Source organism: Callorhinchus milii, unplaced genomic scaffold (assembly GCF_018977255.1).
Source record: "Callorhinchus milii isolate IMCB2004 unplaced genomic scaffold, IMCB_Cmil_1.0 Scaffold5, whole genome shotgun sequence".
NCBI lineage: Eukaryota > Metazoa > Chordata > Chondrichthyes > Chimaeriformes > Callorhinchidae > Callorhinchus > Callorhinchus milii.
Window position 1 is genome coordinate 51,797,623 of NW_024704746.1, and position 26,768 is coordinate 51,824,390.

At 52.6% G+C, this 26,768-nt stretch overlaps 1 protein-coding gene across 1 annotated transcript in view; it reads right to left on the minus strand.

Moving 5' to 3' along the window:
- mical3a (microtubule associated monooxygenase, calponin and LIM domain containing 3a) overlaps positions 1-26,768 on the minus strand; it is a 128,595-nt gene that overhangs the window by 76,684 nt on the left and 25,143 nt on the right. The window contains exons 2-7 of the mRNA XM_042335752.1: positions 11,127-11,460; positions 10,534-10,741; positions 9,762-9,875; positions 2,228-2,329; positions 1,190-1,345; positions 746-846 (exon numbers count right to left, since the gene is read on the minus strand). Of these exons, the coding sequence (XP_042191686.1) occupies positions 746-846; positions 1,190-1,345; positions 2,228-2,329; positions 9,762-9,875; positions 10,534-10,741; positions 11,127-11,390 (945 nt within the window). The 5' untranslated portion in view covers positions 11,391-11,460. The remainder of the gene's footprint in view (positions 1-745; positions 847-1,189; positions 1,346-2,227; positions 2,330-9,761; positions 9,876-10,533; positions 10,742-11,126; positions 11,461-26,768) is intronic.

A 26,768-nucleotide genomic window follows, 5' to 3' on the forward strand; every position in this document is an offset into this window, starting at 1 on the left:
CTTCCAAACCCCGTTTTTTTCACATAGGATAAAGTTTCCAAGTGCGTCACAGACGACATGGATGATTGGGCTGGGTAGAAAGAAATGGGTGGAGGGGGGGGAATGCAGGATTTCAGTGAAGCCATAGTTGATAGGTTCTTAAAAGGGTTTGAGGAATGGGAGAGAGAACAAGGCAAAGGGATTTAGGGAGTTTTCTTCACTGCACTACAATGGGTGCCATTCACTGAGATAATATTAATAATCCTTACATTTCATATAGAACTTTAACATGTCATCAAGACCTCTACAGGATATACTGTAAAGTGGTTTTGACTGTGTGTTTTGTGGGTGAAACGCCTACAGGACCTTGGTTTAACATCTCATCCAAACGACAGCACCCCCCCAGCACTGCATTGGAGCGTCAGCTGAAACAATGCAATTCCAAGTCTCAATGTGGAGCTTAAATGGCACAACTTCTGAAGTGATGACACACTGAGATCAGAACAGCACTATCAGCCACCCTGAGTTGTAGAAGGTGTCTCACTTGAGTTGGGAGACAATCAGCTCATTCAATATAAAACGCAACAGCAGTGATATCTTATTTTGTTTCTGATAAGTACTCCAAGATGCTATCCTGCATGAAGGATGCTACATAAATGCAATTTGTTGTTGTTTTCCGTGCTTCCCCTTCCCTGTCTCCCACCGTTCCTGACCAGTCTGCTGGAATTGGTGCTCTCCTGTGCTGGGATCTGCGAGTCACACCCACCTGGAGTATGACGCCCTTACTCAGGAGGCTAGGCTTTTTGGCAGTCATCACAAAGTAGTGCGTATCATCTCTGTAGTAAACAATGTTCTCTAAATCGATACCTGTTGGAGACAGAAGCACAATGTTAAAAACAATAAAAGAAACCTTGCATTTCATGTAGAGCCCTTCATGTCAGGGGGACATCTCAAGTGTTTCACAGGATTCACTGTAAAGTGTAGTGATTGTGTATTTTGTCAATGAATGCGGCAGCCAATTTGCACAGAGGAATGTCCAACAGCCATAGCATGAAAGATCAATTTTATTTGGGGGGGGGGGGAGGTTGTTGCCCAGGACAACGGGGGAAACCCCTTTTGTTTTTGAAAATTGCCAATGGATCTACAACCTGAATCTCCCTGACCCACGGAGCAATGTCACCCTGACTGTTGGGAGGGACCAGGGACAAACCTGTGGCCTCCCGCAGGTCCTGGAAGAACTTCTGGTTGAAGATAAATGCCACGCCGCTGATCTCCTCCACCGCTGCCTCCTCTCTGGTGTGTCGGTTGATGAAGTTGGCTGTGATGGCGATTGCTAACTTGCCACGAAACTCTTTCCTCCGAAACCCTTTAAAAATTAAGATTTTAAATAGTAATGAGCGAGCTACCCCGAGGCTGCTGCTCCTCCTCAGCGGGAAACCCAGTCCCCATCTCCCACGCACCATCACATACTGACTCCGAGCCATCAACTCCTACACACTATCACATACTGACTGTCAGTGATCAACACTCACACACCATCACATACTGACCCTCAGTGATCAACATGCCCACACCATCACATACTGACCCTCAGTGATCAAGACTCAACACCATCATATATTGACCTCCAGTGATCAACACTTTTACACCATCACATACTGACACCCAGTGATCAACATGCACACACCATCTCATATTGACCCCCAGTGATCAACATGCCCACATCATCACATACTGAGCTAGTGATCAATATGCCCACACCATCACATACTGACCCCCAGTGATCAACAGGCACACACTGTCACATCCTGACCCCCTGTGATCAACACTCACACACCATCACATACTGACCCCAAGTGATCATTTCTCACACATCATCTCATGACGGGTACCGCCCAATGTATACAAGTGGCAGCCCATTTAAGTGCTCTGAGACGCCATCCGGCTTGAAGGGCGCTATATAAATCCAAGTTGTTGCTGTTGTTCCATCATAGGAACAGGAGGGATCTGCCATTCCTCTTCTGTCAGTTTATTAGATCAAGTCATATGTTTAAATCTTTTCCCTCCACATTCTTTAATATTCCTACATCACAAAATAGCCCAAGAAAGCACAAAGGAAGGAAAGTCAACCAGGGAATGAAAGAGGTTAACTAGGGAAAGAAACAGAGAGAGGGATCAACAGAAAAAAAATGAGAGGTCTACCTGCGAGACTGCCAGGGAAGAAGTCAGGAAGACCTCCTCCACTCACCTTCCAGAGTGTTCCTCCGCCCGTCTGCACCAATTATAACTTCAAACTGGAAATCTGCCACAGAGCTGTCGGAAGGTTTCAAATCCGCTCTCCAACCCAAAGCTAAATCAGAGAGCAACACTGACCATCAATACATCACAGGAAACCATAGGCAGAGCAGCCACACACACTCCTGTTACCAACAGACACACCCCAGCAGCATCACAATAATAGCTCAGTTTACGGATTCACAATGAATATAACACCTGTGAACGAACTTATATTTATATGGCGTCTTTCATGTTGGGAAGATGTCCCAAGGTGCTTGACAGTCCTGACTTGGCACTTGTGCTGAGGGTGGGAGCCAAGAGGGGTAGAGAGATGACCAACGGTGCGGTAAAAGAGGAAAGTTTGGAGAGGGACATTGAAAGAGGTGAGGGAGAGGGAAGCTGAAGGACTCTGGGGTGGAGTTCAAGAGATTGGGGGCATGTCCCTGCAGCACAGAGTGGAGTAGAATGGGGGCATGTGTGGAGTTACTATTCAGAGTAAATCTCCTTCTACATTGTCGCATCAGCCCTCCCAGATCAGATTTGGCAAGGGTTAGATAAAGAGCAAAACTCCCTATACATGACAGAGTAACAGTCAGTTACCGCATGCCTGGGACATAAAAGAGACACCAAAGTCCACACAAAGCAGACTTCAAACAGGAGCAGCCTGGCAGGTGGTCAGATGTGGGCTCACGTTTCCCAGCGATGGAACTGCAGAGTTCCAAAGGATTTATATTTAAAACAAACCCAAGTTAGTGAAGAGGTCAGATGGGATTTGTAAATAAAGCTGTGTACACCCACTAACACAACCAGAGCACTCCACCCGTCAAACACATACGGGTAGAGTCCTCCTCCACACACGCACACACACAGCCCCCCTCCACACACACACACGCACACACACAGCCCCCCTCCACACACACACAGAGCCCCCCTCCACACACACACAGAGCCCCCCTCCACACACACACACGCACACACACAGCCCCCCTCCACACACACACACGCACACACACAGCCCCCCTCCACACACACACAGAGCCCCCTCCACACACACACACAGTCCCCCTCCACACACGCACACACACAGCCCCCCTCCACACACACACAGAGCCCTCCACACACACACACGCACACACACAGCCCCCTTCCACACACACACAGAGCCCCCCTCCACACACACACACGCACACACACAGCCCCTTCCACACACACACAGAGCCCCCCTCCACACACACACACACACACACACAGCCCCCCTCCACACACACACACGCACACACACAGCCCCCCTCCACACACACACACGCACACACACAGTCCCCCTCCACACACACACACGCACACACAGCCCCCCTCCACACACACACACGCACACACACAGTCCCCCTCCACACACGCACACACACAGCCCCCCTCCACACACACACACGCACACACACAGCCCTCCACACACACACACGCACACACACAGCCCCCCTCCACACACACACGCACACACACAGTCCCCCTCCACACACGCACAGCCCCCCTCCACACACACACACACACACAGCCCCCCTCCACACACACACACACACAGCCCCCCCCACACACACACACAGCCCCCCTCCACACACACACACGCACACACACAGCCCCCCTCCACACACACACACGCACACACACACCCCCCCTCCACACACACACACACACAGCCCCCTCCACACACACACACACACAGCCCCCTCCACACACACACACACAGTCCCCCTCCACACACACACACACACACACACACACACACACAGCCCCCCTCCACACACACACACACACAGCCCCCCTCCACACACACACACACACACAGCCCCCCTCCACACACACACACACGCACACACACAGCCCCCCTCCACACACACACACACAGAGCCTCCCTCCACACACACACACACAGAGCCCCCCTCCACACACACACACACAGAGCCCCCCTCCACACACACACACACACAGAGCCTCCCTCTACACACACAGAGCCCCCCTCCACACACACACACACAGAGCCCCCCTCCACACACACACACACACACACACACACACACACACACACAGAGCCCCCTCCACACACACACACACACACACAGAGCCCCCCTCCACACACACACACACACAGAGCCCCCTCCACACACACACACACACACAGAGCCCCCTCCACACACACACACACACAGAGCCCCCCTCCACACACACACACACAGCCCCCCCCCTCCACACACACAGAGTCCCCTCCATACACAGACACACAGACACACAGAGCCCCCCTCTACACGCACACCCAGAGCCCTCCCTCCACACACACACAGAGCCCCTCCACACACACGCACTCACAGAGAGCCCCCCACCCCACATGCACGCACACACAGAACGCCCACTCCACACGCGCGCACACACAGAGCCCCGCCTCCACACGCGCACACACACATAGAGCCCCCCTCCACACACGCGCACACACAGAGCCTCCACTTCCACACGCGCGCACACAGAGCATCCCCTTCGACACGCGCGCACACACAGAGCCCCCCCCACTCCACACGCGCGCACACACAGAGCCCCCCCCACTCCACACTCGTGCACACACAGAGCCCCCCCCCACTCCACACGCGCGCACACACAGAGCCCCCCCCACTCCACACTCGTGCACACACAGAGCCCCCCCCACTCCACACGCGCGCACACACAGAGCCCCCACCACTCCACACGCGTGCACACACAGAGCTCCCCCCTCCACACGCACGCACACACAGAGCACCCCACCACACGCACACACACAAACCCCTCCACACATACACACACACACAGAACCCCGCCTCCACATGAGCGCACACACACAGAGTCCCCCCTTCACACACGCGCACACACAGAGCCCCCCCCCACTCCACACGCGTGCACACACAGAGCCCACCCTCCACTGTGTGGCTGTGTACACCCACTAACACAACCAGAGCACTCCACCCGTCAAACACATACGGGTAGAGTCCTCCTCCACACACGCACACACACAGCCCCCCTCCACACACACACACGCACACACACAGCCCCCCTCCACACACACACAGAGCCCCCCTCCACACACACACACAGCCCCCCTCCACACACACACACGCACACACACAGCCCCCCTCCACACACACACAGAGCCCCCTCCACACACACACACAGTCCCCCTCCACACACACACACGCACACACACAGCCCCCCTCCACACACACACAGAGCCCCCTCCACACACACACACGCACACACACAGCCCCCCTCCACACACACACAGAGCCCCCCTCCACACACACACACACACACACAGCCCCCCTCCACACACACACACGCACACACACAGCCCCCCTCCACACACACACACGCACACACACAGTCCCCCTCCACACACACACACGCACACACAGCCCCCCTCCACACACACACACGCACACACACAGTCCCCCTCCACACACACACACAGCCCCCCTCCACACACACACACGCACACACAGTCCCCCTCCACACACGCACAGCCCCCCTCCACACACACACACACAGAGCCCCCCTCCACACACACACACACAGAGCCCCCCTCCACACACACACACACAGAGCCCCCCTCCACACACACACACACACAGAGCCTCCCTCTACACACACAGAGCCCCCCTCCACACACACACACACACAGAGCCTCCCTCTACACACACAGAGCCCCCCTCCACACACACACACACACAGAGCCTCCCTCCACACACACAGAGCCCCCCTCCACACACACACAGAGCCCCCCTCCACACACACACACACACACACACAGAGCCCCCCTCCACACACACACACACACAGAGCCCCCCTCCACACACACACACACACACACACACAGAGCCCCCTCCACACACACACACACACAGAGCCCCCCTCCACACACACACACACAGCCCCCCCCCTCCACACACACACAGAGTCCCCTCCATACACAGACACACAGACACACAGAGCCCCCCCTCCACACGCACACCCAGAGCCCTCCCTCCACACACACACAGAGCCCCTCCACACACACACACTCACAGAGAGCCCCCCACCCCACATGCACGCACACACAGAACGCCCACTCCACACGCGCGCACACACAGAGCCCCGCCTCCACACGCGCACACACACAGAGCCCCCCTCCACACACGCGCACACACAGAGCCTCCACTTCCACACGCGCGCACACAGAGCATCCCCTTCGACACGCGCGCACACACAGAGCCCCCCCCACTCCACACGCGCGCACACACAGAGCCCCCCCACTCCACACTCGTGCACACACAGAGCCCCCCCCCACTCCACACGCGCGCACACACAGAGCCCCCCCCACTCCACACTCGTGCACACACAGAGCCCCCCACTCCACACGCGCGCACACACAGAGCCCCACCACTCCACACGCGTGCACACACAGAGCTCCCCCCTCCACACGCACGCACACACAGAGCACCCCACCACACGCACACACACAAACCCCTCCACACATACACACACACACAGAACCCCGCCTCCACATGAGCGCACACACACAGAGTCCCCCCTTCACACACGCGCACACACAGAGCCCCCCCCCCACTCCACACGCGTGCACACACAGAGCCCACCCTCCACACGCACGCACACAGAGAGCTCCCCCCTCCACACGCGACACGGAGCCCCCCTCCACACCCACACACACAGAGCCCCCCCTTTACACACCCACACACACACAGAGCCCCCCCTCCACACACACACACAGAGCCCCCTCCACACACACACACAGAGCCCCCCCTCCACACACACACACAGAGCCCCCGTCCACACATACACAGAGCCCCCCCTCCACACACACACACAGCCCCCCCCCTCCACACACACAGAGTCCCCTCCATACACAGACACACACACACAGAGCCCCCATCCACACGCACACAGAGCCCCTCCACACACACACACAGAGCCCCCCACCCCACACGCGCGCACACACAGAACGCCCACTCCACACGCGCGCACACACAGAGCCCCGCCTCCACACGCGCACACACACAGAGCCCCCCTCCACACACGCACACAGAGCCCCCCTCCACACACGCACACAGAGCCCCCTCCACACACGCACACAGAGCCCCCCTCCACACACGCACACAGAGCCCCCCTCCACACGCACACAGCGCACCCCTCCACACACACAGAGACCCCCTCCACACACACACACACAGAGCCACCCCTCCACACACACAGAGACCCCTTCCACACACACACAGAGCCACCCCTCCACACACACAGAGACCCCTTCCACACACACACAGAGACCCCCTCCACACACACACACACATACACACAGAGCCACCCCTCCACACACACATAGAGAACCCTTCCACACACACACACACACACACAGAGCCCCCCTACACACACACACAGAGCCCCCTTCCACACACACACAGAGCCCCCCTCCACACACACACACACACAGAGACCCCTCCCTCCCCACACACACACAAACAGAGCCTCCATCCACACACACACACAGAGCCCCCCTCCACATGCGCACACAGAGCCCCCCTCCTCCACACACACACACACAGCCCCCCTCCACACACACACACAGAGCCCCCTCCTCCACACACACACACAAACACAGAGCCCCCCCTCCACACACACACACACACACAGAAAACCCCCTCCACACACACACACACACACACAGAGCCCACCTCCACACACACACAGAAACCCCCCTCCACACGGGCGCACACACAGAGCCCCCACTTCCACATGCACGCACACACAGAGCCCTCCACATGCGTGCACACACAGAGCCCCCACTCCACACGCGCGCACACACGGAGCCCACCCCTCCACACGCGCGCACAGACAGAGCCCTCCACACGCGCGCACACACACAGAGCCCATCCTCCACACACACGCACATACAGAGCTCCCCCCTCCACACGCACGCACATACAGAGCTCCCCCCTCCACACGCGCACACACGGAGACCCCTCGACACCCACACACAGAGCCCTCCCTCTACACACACACACAGAAAGCCCCTCCACACACACAGAGCCCCCTCTACACACACACACACAGAACCGACCTCCACACACACAGAGCACCCACCACACACACAGAGCACCCACCACATGTGCACAGAGACCCCTCCACACACACACACACAGAGGCCCCCTCCACACACACGCACACACAGAGCCCCCCTCCACACACGCGCACACAGAGACCCCCTCCACACGTGCGCACACACAGAGCCCACCCCTCCACACGCGCGCGCACACACACAGAACCCCCCCTTCCACACACGCGCACCCAGAGCCAACCCTCCACACACACGCACACACAGAGACCCCTCCACACGCGCGCACACACAGAGCCCCCCCACTCCACACGCGTGCACACAGAGACCCCCCTCCACACGCGCGCACACACAGAGCCCACCCCTCCGCACGCGCGCACACACAGAGCCCCCCTCCACACACACACACACAGATCCCTTTACACACACACACACACAAAGCCCCCCTCCACACACGCACACAGAGCCCCCCTCCACACACACAGAGACCCCCTCCACACACACACACACACACACACAGAGCCACCCCTCCACACACACAGAGACCCCTTCCACACACACACAGAGCCGCCCTCCAAACACACACACACACACACACAGAGACCCCCTCCACACACACACACAGAGACCCCCCTCCACACACACACAGAGAGATCCCCCTCTACACACACAGAGAGACCCCCCTCCACACACACACACACAGAGACCCCCCTCCACACACACACACAGAGACCCCCCTCCACACACACACTCACACACAGACCCCCCCTCCACACACACACAGACCCCCCTCCACACACACACACACACAGACCCCCCTCCACACACACACACACACACAGACTCCCCCTCCACACACACACAGACCCCCCTACACACACACACACAGACCCCCCCTCCACACACACACAGACCCCCCTACACACACACACACAGACCCCCCTACACACACACACACACACAGACCCCCTACACACACACACACAGACCCCCCTACACACACACACACAGACCCCCCTCCACACACACACACACAGACCCCCCTCCACACACACACACACACACACACACACACAGACCCCCCTCCACACACACACACATACAGTGCCCCCCTCCACACACAAGTGCCCCCCTCCACCCACAGAGTCCCTCTCCACGCACACATAGCCCCCCTCCACACACACAGAGCCCCCCCTTCCACACACACAAACAGACACACACAGAGAACCCCCTCTACACACACACACACACACAGAGCCCCCCACACACAGAGAACATCTCTCTCTCTCTCTCTCTCTCTCTCACACACCCCAAGAGACCCTCCCACCCCCCCACATGCTTAATGTCCCCTCAGTGTGGAAGGTGTCCTGTTGACAATACTTACGTGTATTCCCGGTGCCTCTGGGTGGAATGAGTCCACGGAATTCTATGTTTAGATGGATCTCGATGCCCATGATCAGGGCCAACTTCAGCAGCACCAGCTGTAGCTGTCGGATACCTACAGCATGATAAAGAGAAATTACCCAGAGCTGTGTGTGATACTGGCACCAGCATTGCCCCTCCTCCCCTTCGCCATCCCCAACACTAAAAATTATCTTGTACGCAATCCAAGGCTCAACATGAAACTGTGAGTAGTTCCTCCCAACAACACTCTGAAACTGTGAGCAATTCCCCCCAACAGCACCCTGACAGTCCCATCCAACACTTCCTCACATACAGCATTAGATACAGAGTAAAGATCCCTCTGCATTGTTCCATTAGCACAGCTAGCTCAAGTACAGCCAGGGTTAGATACAACGCAAAGATCCCTAAACACCCCTGCAGCACACCCACATCAGTTACAATACGCGTTAGTTGCAGAGTAATGAGGTCTCTCTATCAGCTATCATGTGCAATTTTGGCAAAACACAATTTTGTTGTGTTAATTGATATCTGGTTTACGATTATTGGATGCTGTGTGGTTTTTAAGATGCTCAAAACCGTTTTTTTATGGTAACATTTAACATGAGTGGAGGGCAACAAGTGAGAGAGTGAGTAAGTGAGGGAAAGAGACAGTGAGAGATAACAAGAGACAGAAAGAAAGACAAGAAGGAGAAGCAAGTGAAAGAGAGCAGTCGGGAGGGCTGGGCTAGGAGCGAATGCAGAAAGCTACTTACTGATATGGTCGATGGCTCCAGCACAGAACTTGCCATAGATTTTCTTGGCGCCCAGGTTGCGTAGGTCGACAATGGTGTATGGCCAGAGATGCAGCACGTTGTTGCGGGAAAACGTGTCCCGCTTTTCAACCAGGATGACTTTGGCTCCAAGGAATGCTAATTCGATGGCTATGCGCAAGCCACAGGGACCAGCTCCGATCACCATACACTGCTCATAGGAGAAAAGATATAACATGAATCCAAATATCACCCACACCCTCACCATCACCCCCACCCACACCATCACGGCAACCACCACCCATAGTTGCAACCACCTGTTGTGGATGATGGCTGCTGTGTACATGGTGTCGCGAGATTATTGGCTGCTGAGGCACACGTTAAACCCACCACCACACCCTTCAGGCTCAGGCTGGGAACTGGAGGGTAATGCCAATCTCTCCACAGAGAGAGTGAAGGCTTTATGTTCATCAGAAGAAAACACAACTTCAGGCAAACATTCAACCTAATGGGTTTCTACAGACTATGTTGTAAAAGAGATGTGTGTAAGGCCGGGCCCGTCACACACAGCTGGGAGGCCAAAATAACTCCAATACCTTGGTGTCAGCACAGGCGTTGCCCTTCTTGTAGTCCTTGTGACTTGCTCGCTTGTCCAGTTTAGCAAAGATAGCTTTTGCTTTCCAGTAGTTGAGTTTGGCCTTGAGTTTGGTGAAGAAGTTGGGGTAGTCAGGGATTTCAAGATCCAGGTTCTTGCACAGCTCCTGGAACCCATGAAAGGTGGCTTTGCAGGTGGTGGCCTGGATGAAGCGGTCATACAGGACATGGCTCAGGTTGTCCAGTGGCTTCTTGCTGTCTCCCATGGTCACAGAACACTCTGCTCAGACAGTGCAATGGAGGGTGACTTCACCTCACCTCTCGTTCATCATAAACCTGCAAAGAAAAACATCAAAGGATCAATTCCTCACAAACCAGCCACTATCTAGCCATTCAAAGCCCAGACAGGAAGAACTCAACAAAGAACCATTTCTGTAACACAATATTCCTCACGATATGCAGATTCTCCACAATACACTGAAGAGTACAAAATGTTCGGACTCCCCCCACCTCATTAACAGTCTGAGATCACCATAATTCTGCTGATAATTTTGGGATAAATGAACATTTGCCTACAAGTCGTTTATTTCTGTTAAGGCATACACTACCCTTGAAGCCCACGTATGTATCCCAGAGCTTTGTACGTGAGTACTCCTGCCAGCGTGAGACTCAATGAAACAGCTGCTTTTAGTTCTGCTTTTTCTCCTCAACGGTGTGGGAGCAGGAATCTCATCTCATGGTTCAATAGTATGTGAGTCGAGTTCCACAATGTGTGGGTCTATGATGTGAGAGTCTCACCATGTGCGTCCCTGGGGTTTCCACGTGACTTGGGTGCCCAGCCACTCTGCTCCCTAGGCATTGCTGTGCACACAGGCAGGATATAGGACAGAGTGCAAACAGTTACCAAGGTCAGTGAACACAGAACCCTTTATGAACCTACTAAGCATCATATCTATTAGTGACGGATCAACAAGCCCAGTGGCACACAGGCCGCTCAGTGACTAAAGCAAACTGTCTTTGAGAAGCACGATCTGCTCATCTGCTACATTCACATTTAATATAATAAAAAACAAACTGTCATTGTGCTCCTCACGTCCACAACACATTCCCAGCAAACACTCAGATGCATGGTGAAGCAAATGATTCTGCGAAAGGAGGGAGGCTACAACTGGTCAGCAACAATTTCAGAGCTATTTGCCAATAAGTGGAATGAAGGGTCTGAGAGATAAAAAAGCAGCTTTATTCACAGTAGTCAACATAAATTTTTTTCAGTCTTCAAAATACTTAAACTACAAATACAGTGGAAGACGGTTAAGGCTGACACCTCGGGGACAGATGTATTGTCCAGTTTAAGAAGCATCCGAAGTTAATTGAAATACCATTCCCGCTCAGCAGAGGAGTGGCGTCGGCACCATTTAATAATATATAATAATGTTGTTTCACTTGAAGACATGTTGACTATCAAAAGAGGGCACCAAGTATTTTAACCTTGGAGATAAAGTTAAATCACTCTCACAGAATATATTTCCCTTTGTTTGGTTGCAGTATACAGTACAGTCTGTCCCGCCAGCAGAGGAGCAGCCCGGGGCTTCCTCCCTCTCATTGCTGTCCCCATCGGACGGGAAGGGGACCAATTAGCAACGGCTCTGAGGTGGTTGACAGACTTGGAGGCACTTGACCCTCCACCCATTCACAAGTGGCTCCGGCTGTCAATCAATCACAGTTCGACTCCTCCTATTCCCTCCCTTGTTATTCCCCATTTCTCTGCCCCCTCAGTGATTGACTGCCCAACTCCAGCCGCTTGTGAATCGCTGGAGTCCTCTGTCACTCAATCACAAATACACTCCTCCCATCTTGGAGTCCTGCAGCTCGCTTCAGGAGCGAGAGACCTGAGTTTGATTCCCAGCAGGGCGAAATGTTGGGCAAGTTTCCTTACTCCATAAACCTCTGTTTACCTAATAGTAATTAGGAACCCGGTTGTTAGTCGATTGGCGGATCGCTTTTCCAGTGGTAATAATTCTTTCAAAACAAAATAATAATAATAAATTATCAAAGTCACTTCAATCCATGACTGTTTGTGAGACACTGCTGTGTGCAATTGGCTGCCGAATTTCACCCACAAAATAAACAGTAAATTCAATTGATAATAACACGAAGATTACATTTGTATAGCGCCTTTCATGTCGGGAGGACGTCCCAAGGTGCTGGACAGAGTACAGCATTTCAGACCCAAACTGGGGTCGGGGGTGGGGGGAGGGAAGGGGGATGGCCGATGGTATGGTCGAAGAGGAGGGTCTTGAGGCGGGACTTGAAGGAGGCTAAGGAGGGGGTGAGGCGGAGTGATTGGGAGATGGAATTCCAGAGGTTGGAGGCAAAGTGGCTGAAGGCTCTCCCGCCAATGGTGGGGCGGGTGGGTCGGGGGATGTAGAGAAGGCCAGAGCCGGCTGAGCGGAGAGAGAGCAGGCGGGTTGGTAGGGGGTTAGGAGGTCCCAGAGGTAGGGTGGGGCGAGGCCATGGAGGGCTTTGTATGCGAGGACCAGGAACTTGAACTGGATCCTCTGAAGGATAGGGAGCCAATGGACTTGGGTGAGAGTGGGGGAGATGGCGTCACGGAGTTTGGTGCGGGAGAGGACACGGGCTGCAGAGTTCTGGATTATCTGCAGCCTGTGGAGGGAGGAGTTGGGAAGGCTGACAAGCAGGACGTTTGCATAGTCGAGCCTGGAGGTGATGAAGGCATGAACAAGATTTCAGCAGCCTGAAAGGTGAGGTAATGGCGGAGTCGGGCGATGTTTCGGAGGTGAGGGAAGGCAAAATGGGTCATTGCTTGAAGAAAGACATGGGAGAAAAGACAGTTGAGGGTCGAACAAGACACCAAGGTTCCTGATGGCTTGGTGAGTTGAAATGTGTTACCATGGAGGTTGATGCTGCCAGAGCCTGAGGTGCTGAGGCACTGGCTCGAGCCAATCAGGAGGGCCTCAGTCTCGTTCACATTCAATTGTAGGAAATTTGCCCTCATCCAGGACTTGATGTCCAACAGGCAGTCTGTCAGGACAGCAGTGGTCCTGGAGTTGAGGGTGGAGGCAGAAAGATAGAGTTGGGTGTCATCCGGATACATATGGAAGTTGACCCCATGTCTGCGGATGATGTCACCAAGGGGGAGCATGTAGATATTAAAGAGGAGAGGGCCAAGGACAGAGCCCTGGGGGACGCCAGACAAGACAGTGCGGGGGCTGGAGAAGAAACCGATAGAGGCAACAAAGTGGAGACGGTGAGAGAAAAACTGAACCGATGGACAAGGAGAGGAGACAAGGAGAGGTTGATGACATTGGACAGGAGAGGGGCCAGAAGGTGGAGCTGGGAGATGAGGAGAGAGATGGGATCGAGGGAGCAGGTGGTGGGTTTGAGTTTGTGGACAGTCATGGTGAGGGAGGGAGAGATAGGGTCGAAGGAGTATGGGGGGATGGGCGGTGGTGGATCATGAGGGAGAGGTGATGTGGGGGTGGCTGTGGACGGCGCTGAGAGGGCTGAACGAATCCCCTCGATTTTAGATTCGAGGAAGTCCAGCATCTCCTCACAGTTGGTGTTGCTATATCAAATGCAAGTTTTATTATTATAATAATAATGTGACCAAAAGACAGTCAACCCGTACAGTGTCACCTACATCTTGTCCGCAAAGAATCCTGAAGACAAACAGAGTTGTGCAGGTTGCACCCACTGCGAGGCAGCTCTCTGAAGGTGACCAACTAAGCCAGCAGTGTACTGGAAGGACTTATCTTCAGGGGGCCCACAAGATTGGAGTTGGGATTTATCCACTGTGGGCTGCACAGTGCTCTACTCTAATTAGATATGCAATTGACAAAGGTCTGCTGAGAAGTGAAGGAGCCCCTGCCACACTAAAGGTGCATCCCACAGGAGTGTGGAAAGTAAATGTAGTGGACACCATGGTGTTTGATTTGAAGATCTTGACCAAAATCATGATCAAAGATACGTTTTTTACAATACATTTTATGCCCCTTCCTACCTCTGTGATCTGCTAAGCCCTATCAACCTCTTTGCTCAGTAGACTCCAGTCTGCTCCACATCCCCCACCCGGCACACCCCACCACCAGCAGTTGGGGTCTTCAGCCTCTCCTCCACCAGTCTTGGGAACTCCATCCCACATTCCTTTCGCCTCACTCCATTCCTTGCTTCCTTCAAGGCACTTTTCAAGGAGGCCTTAGGCCACCGTCCTTACCTCCTTCACCACAAGCTGTCTGTCTAGCGCCTTGGGACGTCCTCCTGATGGGAAAGGCGCTATACAAATGTAATTTTGTATTATACTGTATAGAAATGTCTTAAAGTATTTTCCAGTAAGCTACTATCAAGTGTGATGACTGCTTTTGTCGAAACCCAGCAAACAGCCTTTTGTGAACACCAATATCTCAAATGGAGGATTGGTTACAAGGACAACACAGAGAAACTCTCTTCTCTTTTACAACAGATCTTTAACAGCCAACTGAAAATATGAAGACGGGACATTGGTTTAATGTCTCACCACCCACAATGTAGCCCTTCCCCAGAACTGCCCTGGAGGGTCATCTTAGATTGTGAATTCAAATATGAATGTGGGGCTTGAACCCACAACCTTTTAGCCAAGAGACAAGAGAGCTACCAACTAAGTCAAGCTAACATATAACTGAGGAAGCCCACAGGTGCTGATCTCAACCTCAGTTCCAATTGCTGTTCACATAGATGTATAAAGCACAGGACTAAGATCTGCTGATAGTCAAAGCCTCTCCTCCCACTCACCATGATCTGACAGGCTTCCAAACCCTCATAACCAAAACTCACCTATGGAAAGATAAGCTGCCAAACATCAAATACTTCTCTGTTGCTTCCTCCTCTTGCTGAAGAAATATTTCACTGCAGCCTTGATCTCAGTCAGAGACTTGAACTCTCACACCATCTTCCCTTCACCTCCACAAACAATTTCTCTTCTAGACCCCACACTGTCTCGTGGGGCATTCCTCAGGGCTCTCTCCTTGGTCCCCTCCTCTTCAATATCTATATGCTCCCTCTTGGTGACATCATCCGTAGACATGAGGTCAACTTCCACATGTATGCAGATGACACCCAATATCTCTCTGCCTCCATCCTCGACTCCAGGACCACTGCTGTCCGACCACCACTTCATCTCCTTCACCACCTCCACCCCCCTCCCCACCTCCACCAGACCCACCACCATCTTCTACCGCCCCTGGAAGAAGTTACCCCCTCAATCCCTAACCGCTGCCTTAGAGTCCTCTGAACTCCTCTCCCTCTGGCCTTCAACCCTCACTGATCCCTCTTCTGCTCTCACCCTCCTCCACAACACCCTCTCCTCTTCACTTGACACTCTTGCCCCCATCACCTCCCGTACTGTCTCCTACTCTCGCTCCTCCCCCTGGTTCACCACCCACCTCCGCTCACTGAAGACCCAAGTGCGGGCCGCTGAACGCACCTGGGTCAAATCTGGCCTAACGGTCCACCGACAAATCTGGCTGGACCTCCTCAAAATCTACCGCTCCACTCTAGCCTCGGCCAAATCGTCCTTCTACTCCAGGATAATCCTGGAGGCGAAGGACAACCCCAGGCTACTGTTCTCCACCACATCCCAACTCCTCCGTCCCCCCGCCACCCCGCGCAGGTCATCTCCTCCAACCTTCACTGCGAGGAGATGCTGGATTTCCTTGAATCCAAAATCAAGGGAATTCGCTCCGCGGTCACTTCCCCTCCAACATCCACCCACCCCCTCCCTCCCACACTCCGACTCCTACCCATCCTCCCCTACACACTTTCGTACCCGTTTCCCCACCCTCTGTCACCAAACTCATCCTATCCCTGAAACCCACCACCTGCTCCCTTGACCCCATCCCCACTCCACTCCTTATCTCCCAGCTCCACCTCCTTGCCCCACATATCACAGACATCGTCAACCTGTCCCTCTCCTCTGGCTCTGTTCCCATTCCCTTAAAAACTGCCACCATCACTCCCACCTTAAAAAACCCTCCCTTGATGCGTCGCAGCTATCAAGCTACCGGCCCATCTCCAACCTCCCCTTCCTGTCCAAGGTCCTGGAACGAGTTGTCGCCTCCCAGCTGCGCTCTTTCCTCTCCACCCATTCATTATTCGAACCCCTTCAGTCGGGTTTCCGTGCTGCCCATAGCACAGAAACTGCCCTGGTCAAGGTCACCAATGACATCCTGACCATCTGTGACCAGGGCTCCCTCTGCCTCCTCGTCCTCCTCGACCTATCGGCAGCATTCGATACGGTCGACCATGCTATCCTCCTCCACCGCTTGTCCTCCCACCTCAACCTTCAAGGCCCTGTCCTTGAGTGGTTTAGGTCGTACCTCTCCCACCGTCTTCACTTTGTTTCTACAACGGCTTTTCCTCCAGCCCCCGCACTGTCTCGTGCGGTGTCCCTCAAGGCTCTGTCCTCGGTCCCCTCCTCTTCACCCTCTATATGCTCCCCCTTGGTGACATCATCCGCAGACATGGGGTTAACTTCCACATGTATGCGGATGACACCCAACTCTACCTTTCCTCCTCTACCCTCAACTCCACGACCACCGATGTCCTGACAGCTGCCTGTCCGACATCGAGTCCTGGACGAGAGATAACTTTCTTCAGCTCAACGTGCGAAAACTGAGGCCCTCCTGATTGGCTCACGTCAGCGCCTCCGCACCTCAGGCGCTGACAGCATCAGCATCCAAGGCTGCACTCTCCACCTCTCAAAGCCAGTCAGGAACCTCGGGTTCTGTTCGACCCTGAGCTGTCCTTTCTCCCTCATATCCGCACCACAACTGGCACCGCCTTCCATCACCTCCGGAATGTCGCCAGACTACGGCACTACCTCACCCCTCACGCTGCTGAAACTCTGGTCCACGCCTTTATCACCTCAAGGCTGGACTATGGGAACTCTCTCCTCGCCGGCCTTTCCGGCACCTCCCTCCACAAGCTGCAGGTCATTCAGAACTCTGCAGCTCGTGTACTGTCCCGCACCAGGCTTCGGGACCACATCACTCCCACCCTCGCTCGCCTCCACTGGCTCCCCATCCCCCAGAGGATCGAATTCAAGATCCTCATCCTCACCTACAAGGCCATTCACGGCCTTGCTCCCTCCTACCTCTCCAACCTACTATCCCCCTACCTACCTGCCCGTACCCTCCGTTCCTCTGGCTCCGGTCTGCTCCACATCCCCCGCCCCAACCGCCCTACCATCGGTGGCCGGGCCTTCAGCCTCTCAGCCCCGAGGCTCTGGAACTCTATCCCCCAGTGCCTTCGCCGCCTCCTCCCTTTCCTCCTTCAAGGCCGGTCTCAAGACCTTTCTCTTTGACCGTGCCTTCAGCTCCCCTCTCGACTCTCTACCCCCTCCTCGCTCCCTCCCCTTACCCTGACCATTTCCCCCCAATGCCCGGGTCCTGACCCAACTGTACAGCGCCTTGGGACGTCCTCCTGACGTGAAAAGTGCTCTATAAATGGAATCTTGTTGTTGTTGTCCTGATAGTCTGTCAGACATCAAGTCCTGGATGAGAGCTAACTTTCCACAGTTGAACGTCAGCAAGACCAAGGCTCTCCTGATTGGCTTCCATCAGCGCCTCCACAACTCAGGCACTGACAGCTTCACCATCCAAGGATGCACACTCCAACCCAGTGAGCCAGTCCAGAACCTTGGTGTCTTGTTTGACCCTCGACTGTCCTTTCTGCCCCACATTCGTGCCACGACCCACTCTGCCTTCCCCCACCTCCACCACTGTTTCTCACCGCAGGCCACCGAGACCCTCATACACGGATTCATAACATCCAGGCTCGACTACGCAAACTACCTGCTTGTCGGCATTCCCAACTCCTCCCTCCATAGGCTGCAGATCATCCAGAATTCTGCAGCCTGTGTCCTCTTCTGCAACAGGCTCCGCGACACTATCACCCCCATCCTCGCTCAACTCCACTGGCATCCAGAGGATACAGTTCAAGATCCTGGTCCTCACTTTCAAACCCCTCCGTGGCCTTGCTCCCCCCACCTACCTCTACGACCTCCTAACCCCCACACCAACCTGCCTGCTCCCTCCGCTCAGCAGGTTCCATCCCCTGCCTCACCCCCCATCATTGGATGGCAGGCAGGCCTTCAGACACTCTGCTCCCCTGGAACTCCATCCAGCCCCTTCCCTTGCCTCCTTCAAGACCTGTCTCAAGACCTCCTCTTTGACTGTGACTTCAGTCACCCTCCTTCCCCACCTTGCTCTCCACCCTCCCCGATCCAGACCCCCAGCTCGGGTCCGAAACACTGATTGTCCAGCACCTTGGGACGTTCTCCCGACGTGAAAGGCGCTATACAAATGTAATTTTGTTGCTGTTGAAGCATGTGATGGCTTGTGCATTTGTGCACACATGCCAGCCGGGGCTTCAGCAATCTCCCTGCCACTTTATAGGCTGCAACATTTCTGGCCAAAAAACTGCAGCAAGTGTGGTAAGCACTGGCATTGTCCCAAGTATGCTCCTTCTCCCAACAGTTTTATCTAGCAGAACTGATACACATAGGACACTCTCAATCTCTGACTGGCACAATGGTCATTGCTGCATATGTGGGAACAGAATGAGAGCAGCATTACTGGGTGGATACATTAACAAAAGGTGAATATAACGTCACTGACTCGGTACTTTGTCGATGGGTAAGTCACAGTATCACTGACTGGGTGCAGTGTCACTCGGTGAAGAGAGCCAGGCATTCTGCTTTCTGATCTCAGCATAATATAAACATATCAAACATATCAAAACCCAGGCAAACTCCTGATCAGTGCCAGTATTAATTCATTATCCACTAACACTGCATTACTGATGGAATCTGGGATAACAGGAATATAAACAGCCACTAACTGGGGGTTACTGAGCACAACGGTGTGAGGGAGCCGGATTAACATCAGGCACAAATAAATCAGGCACATTTAACCTGAGAGTGTAATTCACTTTGAGGACCTATATTCGACATATGCTAAGAGAATTACCCGGAAAGGAGCTGTAACTCTTGGGGACTAAAGGGGGTAGGAAATGCAGAAATGGGTGGGCACGGTATCAATGGGTGAGAGCAGTGTCAATGGGTGAGAACGCATCATTGAGTGGGTACATTGTCGATGGGAAGGTGAAGTGCCACTGAATGTGTGCAACATCACCAAATATGAGCAATGTCACTGGGTGAAGAGAGACAGACATTCTCTGTGATTGATGCCGGAAGTTTAGTGCGAATGACGGGGCTGGAAAGCAGCAGCGAGATTAGTTCGCGATCAGGTCACAATCAGGTCATGCTAAAATAAACTCATCCTGAGACTGAGATTATTTGATGTCAGGATCATTTCACTGACCTCTCTCTCCCCCTTTGTGGCAAGTGAAAGACATAGCTTTGCAATAAATGGTCTGTGCCAGAGAGCATCATCCCACACCCCTCCCCGACAACAAGTCCTGACAGCCAACACCTCTCAAAAAGGTTTTTCCACCCAGGTTGTAGCTGTAATCACTGTGATAACCACACCCTCCAACACATCATAGTAATACCAACTCTTGAGTAAGGGTACATTCAGCTGCAGCCTGTACATAAGAGGGCCCCAACACCATTCTTCAGTGATCCTGAAAGCAGCTCAAGCACTCAGCTGGAGATTCACAGAGTTTGTACTGATCTCATCGTGGCAGGATTTACAGCTGTCATTAGCCTCACGGTCCTCAGGTTGGAGGCACAAACTTCAATACACAATGGGTCTGACTGGTCCGTGCAGCGGCACAACAGAGGATACAACTCTGGGGTAGTGGTGGGGGGGTGGGTTGGGAGCTGAGGTCGTGCCCGCACTAAGCTCCATGACGCTATCACCCCCATCCTGGCTCTCCATCCCTTCAGAGGATAGAGTTCAAAATCTTCGGCCTCAAAGCTCTGCACAATCTTGCTCCTTCCTACCTCTGTGACCTACTAATGTCATATGGACCTGCCCACTCTCTCCTTTCATTGGCCTGCTCTATATCTGCACCTAACCCACCAAACCATCAGTGGTCAAGCCTTCAACCTCTTTGCCCCCACCCTTTGGAGTTCCATCTCAGAGTCAATCCCTTCACCTTGCTCCCTGCCTTGCCATCTTCAAGCCTCATGTCAAGACCCTCCGTTTCGACCACACCTTCGCTCCCTGCCCTCCACCCTCCCGATCTCAACCTCCAGCTTGGGTCCAAATCCCTGACTGTCCTGCGCCTTGACACGTCCTCCCGACCCGGAAGGCACTTTACAAATGTAATTTGCTGTTTTTGTAGCCTGGAGCTGTAGGAAGATGAGAGGAATGAGGGCACATCTGGGGTTGGGGAAGGGGGCTGGTGGCACAGTGACCGGCAGTGCAGGTTTCAGTGCTAGCACACTTGCTGCTCTGTTCTAAGATTCAGCATGTTTTGGAGGACATTTGCAAACATAAATCTCCATGTGGGTCAGTTTGTGGCCAGACCAGTGTGCTATTTCTCAGTTGTTGTAAGGGTACCGCAGCTGTCAATAAATAACCAGTTTCATGGGAGAATGTCCCTCACTCAAGACACTGCATGCACAATGAGATTAGCTGCCGATTAGTTCATGGCATGCTAAACCCAGAGATCAGACCAGCCTGAGACTGAGATTATTTGATGTCAGGATCCGCTCACTGAGCTCTCTCACTTCCCTCTCGGCAAGTGAAAGACATAGCTTTGTAAAAACGGCCCGTGCCAGAGAGCATCATCCCACACCGTTTACCTACAACATGACCAGTCAGCCCACATGTCTCTAAAAGGATATTCCTGATACTGTGGCTTGGGGGGGGATAGAGATGAGGACATCTTCACATGACAGTAAGGCACCACATTACACGCTTCCCATGTGTTGACCTGCCTCTACATAATGGCAGCTTCCAAAATAGTGACACATGGCCACGACAATGACACATCTCCACATGCCATTCACATATTTCCATGCAATAGCCTCCGCATGACAGTCACTGAACTGTGACACAACACACAGCTCTAGCATGCGGTTTGTTGGCACTTTATTCCAAGCTCTATTGCAATGTTTTCTCTACCACTTCAAAGCCAGCACATGTTTCCTTCCTTCAATCCTTAATTCAATCAGGGGGCTGGTCGCAAGGTAAGTCATAACTGCACTGTTAAACCGCTCAATGTACAGCCAGCCTACAACCAAAAATAAATCAATCACATCGCCCTGCTCAGGTGTTAGTGGCAGGTTGAAACCACAGTTTGGACTGATCGAGCTCTTCATTACCACAACAACAAAATTACATTTGTATAGTGCCTTTCACGTTGGGAGGACATCCGAAGGCGATGGACAATCAGTGTTTCGGACTATCAAGAAACATACACCTAAAAGCACAAAGATCCTTGTTTGAGCTGGACGTTCTCTTTCCCAGCTCACAATTACACAGCAGTGATCAAAGCCACCCACAATCAAAGAAATCACCTCAGAGCCGGGCCTCTGATACACGCTGGCTGCAGCAGCCACAATAGCAACAACTAAATACAAGGCTGTTCAGACCTCATTTGGAGAGCTGTGGCCAGCTTTGGGTACCTGAATCGGCTTTAACAAGTGTCTCTTTACACAGAGGGATTTGAAGATGTGAAACTCTCTGCTTCAAATCACTGCAGAGGTGGGATCAATTGGGATGTTCAAAAGAGAGATAGACAGGTCATAGAGCAATTAAGGGATAAGGCCAAAGGGCAGGGCATTGGGATTAAAAGATCTGCCAATTTCTAATAGATGGGCTTGATGGCTTGAACAGCCTCCTCCTGTTCCTTCAAATAAAAAGGAAATATGAATTGGGTATGGTCCTGTATGGACCACATTGTTTTGTCTTCACAAGATCTTGTCTTTCAAATGTAGGCCAGACTTGTAGGGTGAAAAATAAAAGCAGCAAAACCGAGTGTGGGGCAGTCCCAACCCAGCTCCAACTGCACTGAGTCCCATTAGGTCAGATTGTCAGTTTGAGAGGTATCACCAGGAGTTTCACTCTGTACTAACCCATGCTGTACCTGACTTGGAAGTGTTGAATTGGGCACTGCAGATGGAATTTTGTCCAATGCTGCACCTGAACTGGGAATGCCGATGAGAGGTGTGAGGGATTGTTTGTATCCGCAGTTTGTAAGAGGGATTTTGTTTTGTTGGTATACTATAAAGGGTTAATTGGAGAGACACTCTGCTTCAGATTGTCACACGGATTAGTGCCATCCATGGCCTTGCCCCCTCCTACCTCTCTGACCTGCTGACTCCCTAGCAATCTGCCCACTCCCTCCGTTCAGCGAGCTCCGGCCTGCTCCATGTCTCCGCCCGACCATCGGTGGCCAGGCTTTCAGCCTCTCTGCCCCCACACTCCATCCCAGTCCCTTCACCTCGCTTCCACCATGTCTCTTTCACGGTCGGTCTCAAGACCCTCCTCTTCGATCGTGCCTTCAGTCGCCCTTCCACCTCTCTGCCTTCCCTCACCCCTACCCCACCACCCATGCTCGGTTCTTGACCCCTGACTGTCCAGCGCCTTGGGACGTCCTCCCGACGTGAAAGGCGCTCTATAAATGTAATCTTGTTGTTGTTGTGCCAGCTGCCGGCGTGTTAAATGAGTGTACAGTCATTTGTGTCAAATGAGTCTACAACTTTATGTTACCAGTTTGTTTACAGGGAAAAGCCATTTTTCTCGGCACTAGTCAAATTGCCCAGGGCCAAATAAATATCTGTGGGCCTTCTGCAGTCGGATCCAGTGTTGCAGTGCAGTCAAAACTGAGTTAGGACTGCCCCAAACTCCTTCCAAGCATGTGCCTGATTGCCAATTGCCATTTGCCTGCCTTCCCTCCTTCTCTCCAGGTGTCCCTGTCTCTGAGTGAAAAGGTTCAGCACTGGAGCAACAGGATGCAGTGATGTCCCATGCACTGACCAAAAACTTTGGCAGTTTATTTATTTTCGAAAAAAAGTAATAAGAGCAAAGACGCAATATATTCAGGTGGGACCTTTCCACTGGCAGCAGCCGTCTGGAAACAGAACCTTAGAAAGGTTTAGCACATGCGCCACGTATTTGCCCTCACTGCACAGTGATCCCTTCCACTCGTTGCATGTAACTTTCACACCACCCTCTCCTCCTCCACCATTTCACTCAAATGTGAGGTAACGCCAGCAAGCGAGAGAGCAAGTCCATGTCATTCACCAATGGGTCAGCAGTTGAGCCTAGATGTGATGAATACATGGATGAGGGTCTCAGCAGACTGAGGGGAGAGGCAGTGGCAGAGTCAGGCGATGTTGCAAAGGTGGAGGAAGGCAAAACGGGCTATGACACGGATGTGGGGTAGAAAGGACAGTTGAGGGTCAACAAGACAGAAAGATTCCGTACTGGCTCAGCGAGATGTAGAGTGTGCCTCCATGGATGGAGATCTTGGGGGCTCTCGACATGAAAGGCGTTATACAAATGCAGTTTGTTTTTGTTGTGGATGATAATGCTGCCAGTGCTTGAGGTGTGGAGGCGCTGACGGGAGTCAATCAAGAGGTCTTGTTGATGTTCAACTGCAGAAAGTTAGCTCTCGTCCAGGACTTAATGTCTGACAGACATTCTGTCAGGACAACAGTGGTCCTGGAGTCAAGGGTGGAGGCAGAGAGATAGATTTTAGTGTCATCCTCATTCACGTGGAAGTTGACCTCATGTCTGCGGATGATGTTACCAAGAGGGAGCATGTATATATTGGAGAGGATCAAAGACAGAGCACTAAGGAACACCGCAAGAGACAGTGTGGTGGATGGAAGAGAAGCCATTCGTGGAGACTGCGAAAGGTAGGATATGAACCAGGCAAGGGCAGGACAATGAAGATTGAGTTAATACCAGGTCATCATGCCTACAAATAAACAGTCACTCCACAATAAATCCTGTGAAGCGCTTCAAGACATCCTTCCGACGTAATAAGGCATTAAATGCAAGGATTATATTATTACACACAAAAAAAATACGTTACTGAACAAAAGCTTCTTTACCAAGGAGTTTATCCTATTAAAGCTCCAGTCTCTCTCGGAACGCAGTGTCAGTTCCCGGCGGGGTGAATCCCAAGGCAAGTTTCTTTACAGGCTTCTATTCACCTAGCAGTAAATAGGAACCCAATTATTCAATCGATTGGGATATTTGCTTTTTTTGTAATAATCCCTCAAAAAAAATTGAAGCTCTCAATCCATGACTGTTTGTGGGACACTGCTATGTGCAATTGGCTGCCGTGTTTTTCCCACAAAATGCATTCAATTCGCTTTACAATATCCTGTGAAACATTTTGAGACATCTCAACAATGTGATAATGCGCAATATCAAATGCAAGGAATATTTTAAAATCCCACCATGGTTGAAAAACAATTGGATTCCCAGCACAAAATTTGCCTTATGGATTTTCCCAACAGCAATCTGAGGCTGCTGTGTGAACCCGTGTCGTTAAAGGGGCGTTTGCCTGTCCCTCCCCTCAAGAGTAAAATGAGAAATTATGAAGGTCCTCAATTCTCAATTTTTTTTAGGCTGCTCATACCTTTTGGTTGGGGGGGGTGGGGTGGTGGTAAAAAATCGGTTGCTGAGATTCTTGAACTTTGACCAAACAGTGCATCACTGCGATTGATCCGAGTCACAAAATCAATACAATACAGTTAGGGTTAACCCTTCAAGAACTTCAAGTACATTTTGGGCAATAATTTTGAAAGGTTGATCCGAGTTATAATTTCTCTCATGTTTCGTATGTGCTCAGAATATGTCTTCTCCCATCAATAAACTTGCTTTTGGTCTTTTCGACTCAACCATCAGTTCATAACATCGTCAAACAGACAGGAATGGAGCTGCAGAAAACGTGGGAATGGGCTGAACGTAGAGAGGTAGGTTCTGGGTCCTTAAGACTTGCTCTTCGGCAAATTGCAAACTCTAACCCTCATCTTCTTTCCAGGAGATGAGGAAATGTGTTCTATGGGAATCTGTGGGTCAACTAATGAATTAGAAAACTAAGGAAAAAAAAAGTCAAAATTATCATCCAGTTTGTTTTCATGTCTTTGTGACGGGCAAATGTTCACTTGGGTTCCTTAAGACAATGAGAGGAAGAGACCGCAAAAGTTGCAGAGTAGGTGAAAGGGTAACAGTGGTCAGTGCTGTGGCCCAAACAAGTCCGTGCAGTGGTGTGACACAGTGGGCAGCTGTCCAGCCTGACTGGCCTTACCATCGCCAGACCCTCACGGGTCATCCAAGTCCCAGAGACTGGTAACAATGCACAGCACCAACACTGGTAATACTTCAGCAACAACGGGTGTCTTAAAGAAATATATTGTGCAAATCCAACTCCCATTCATTCCCCACAGCGGCGCCGCGTGAACAGCGCGAGAGCGACACTGTGCTCCGCACTCACAGTTACGAGGCGACAAACGAAGAGATTTACGGATATTTTTACACCCGTTTAAAAGCTCAGTGCACAGACTCACTCACTCACTCACCGGCACCGGAGGCAGCCCCGGGGCTCCGCACCGCACCGCACCGCACAGCCGCCGCCTCCTGTCCGCAAGTTTGGGCACCACTGACATCGGCGGCGGCAGCAGCCCGGGGGGGGGGGCAGTGTGACCAGCGGTCACTGTC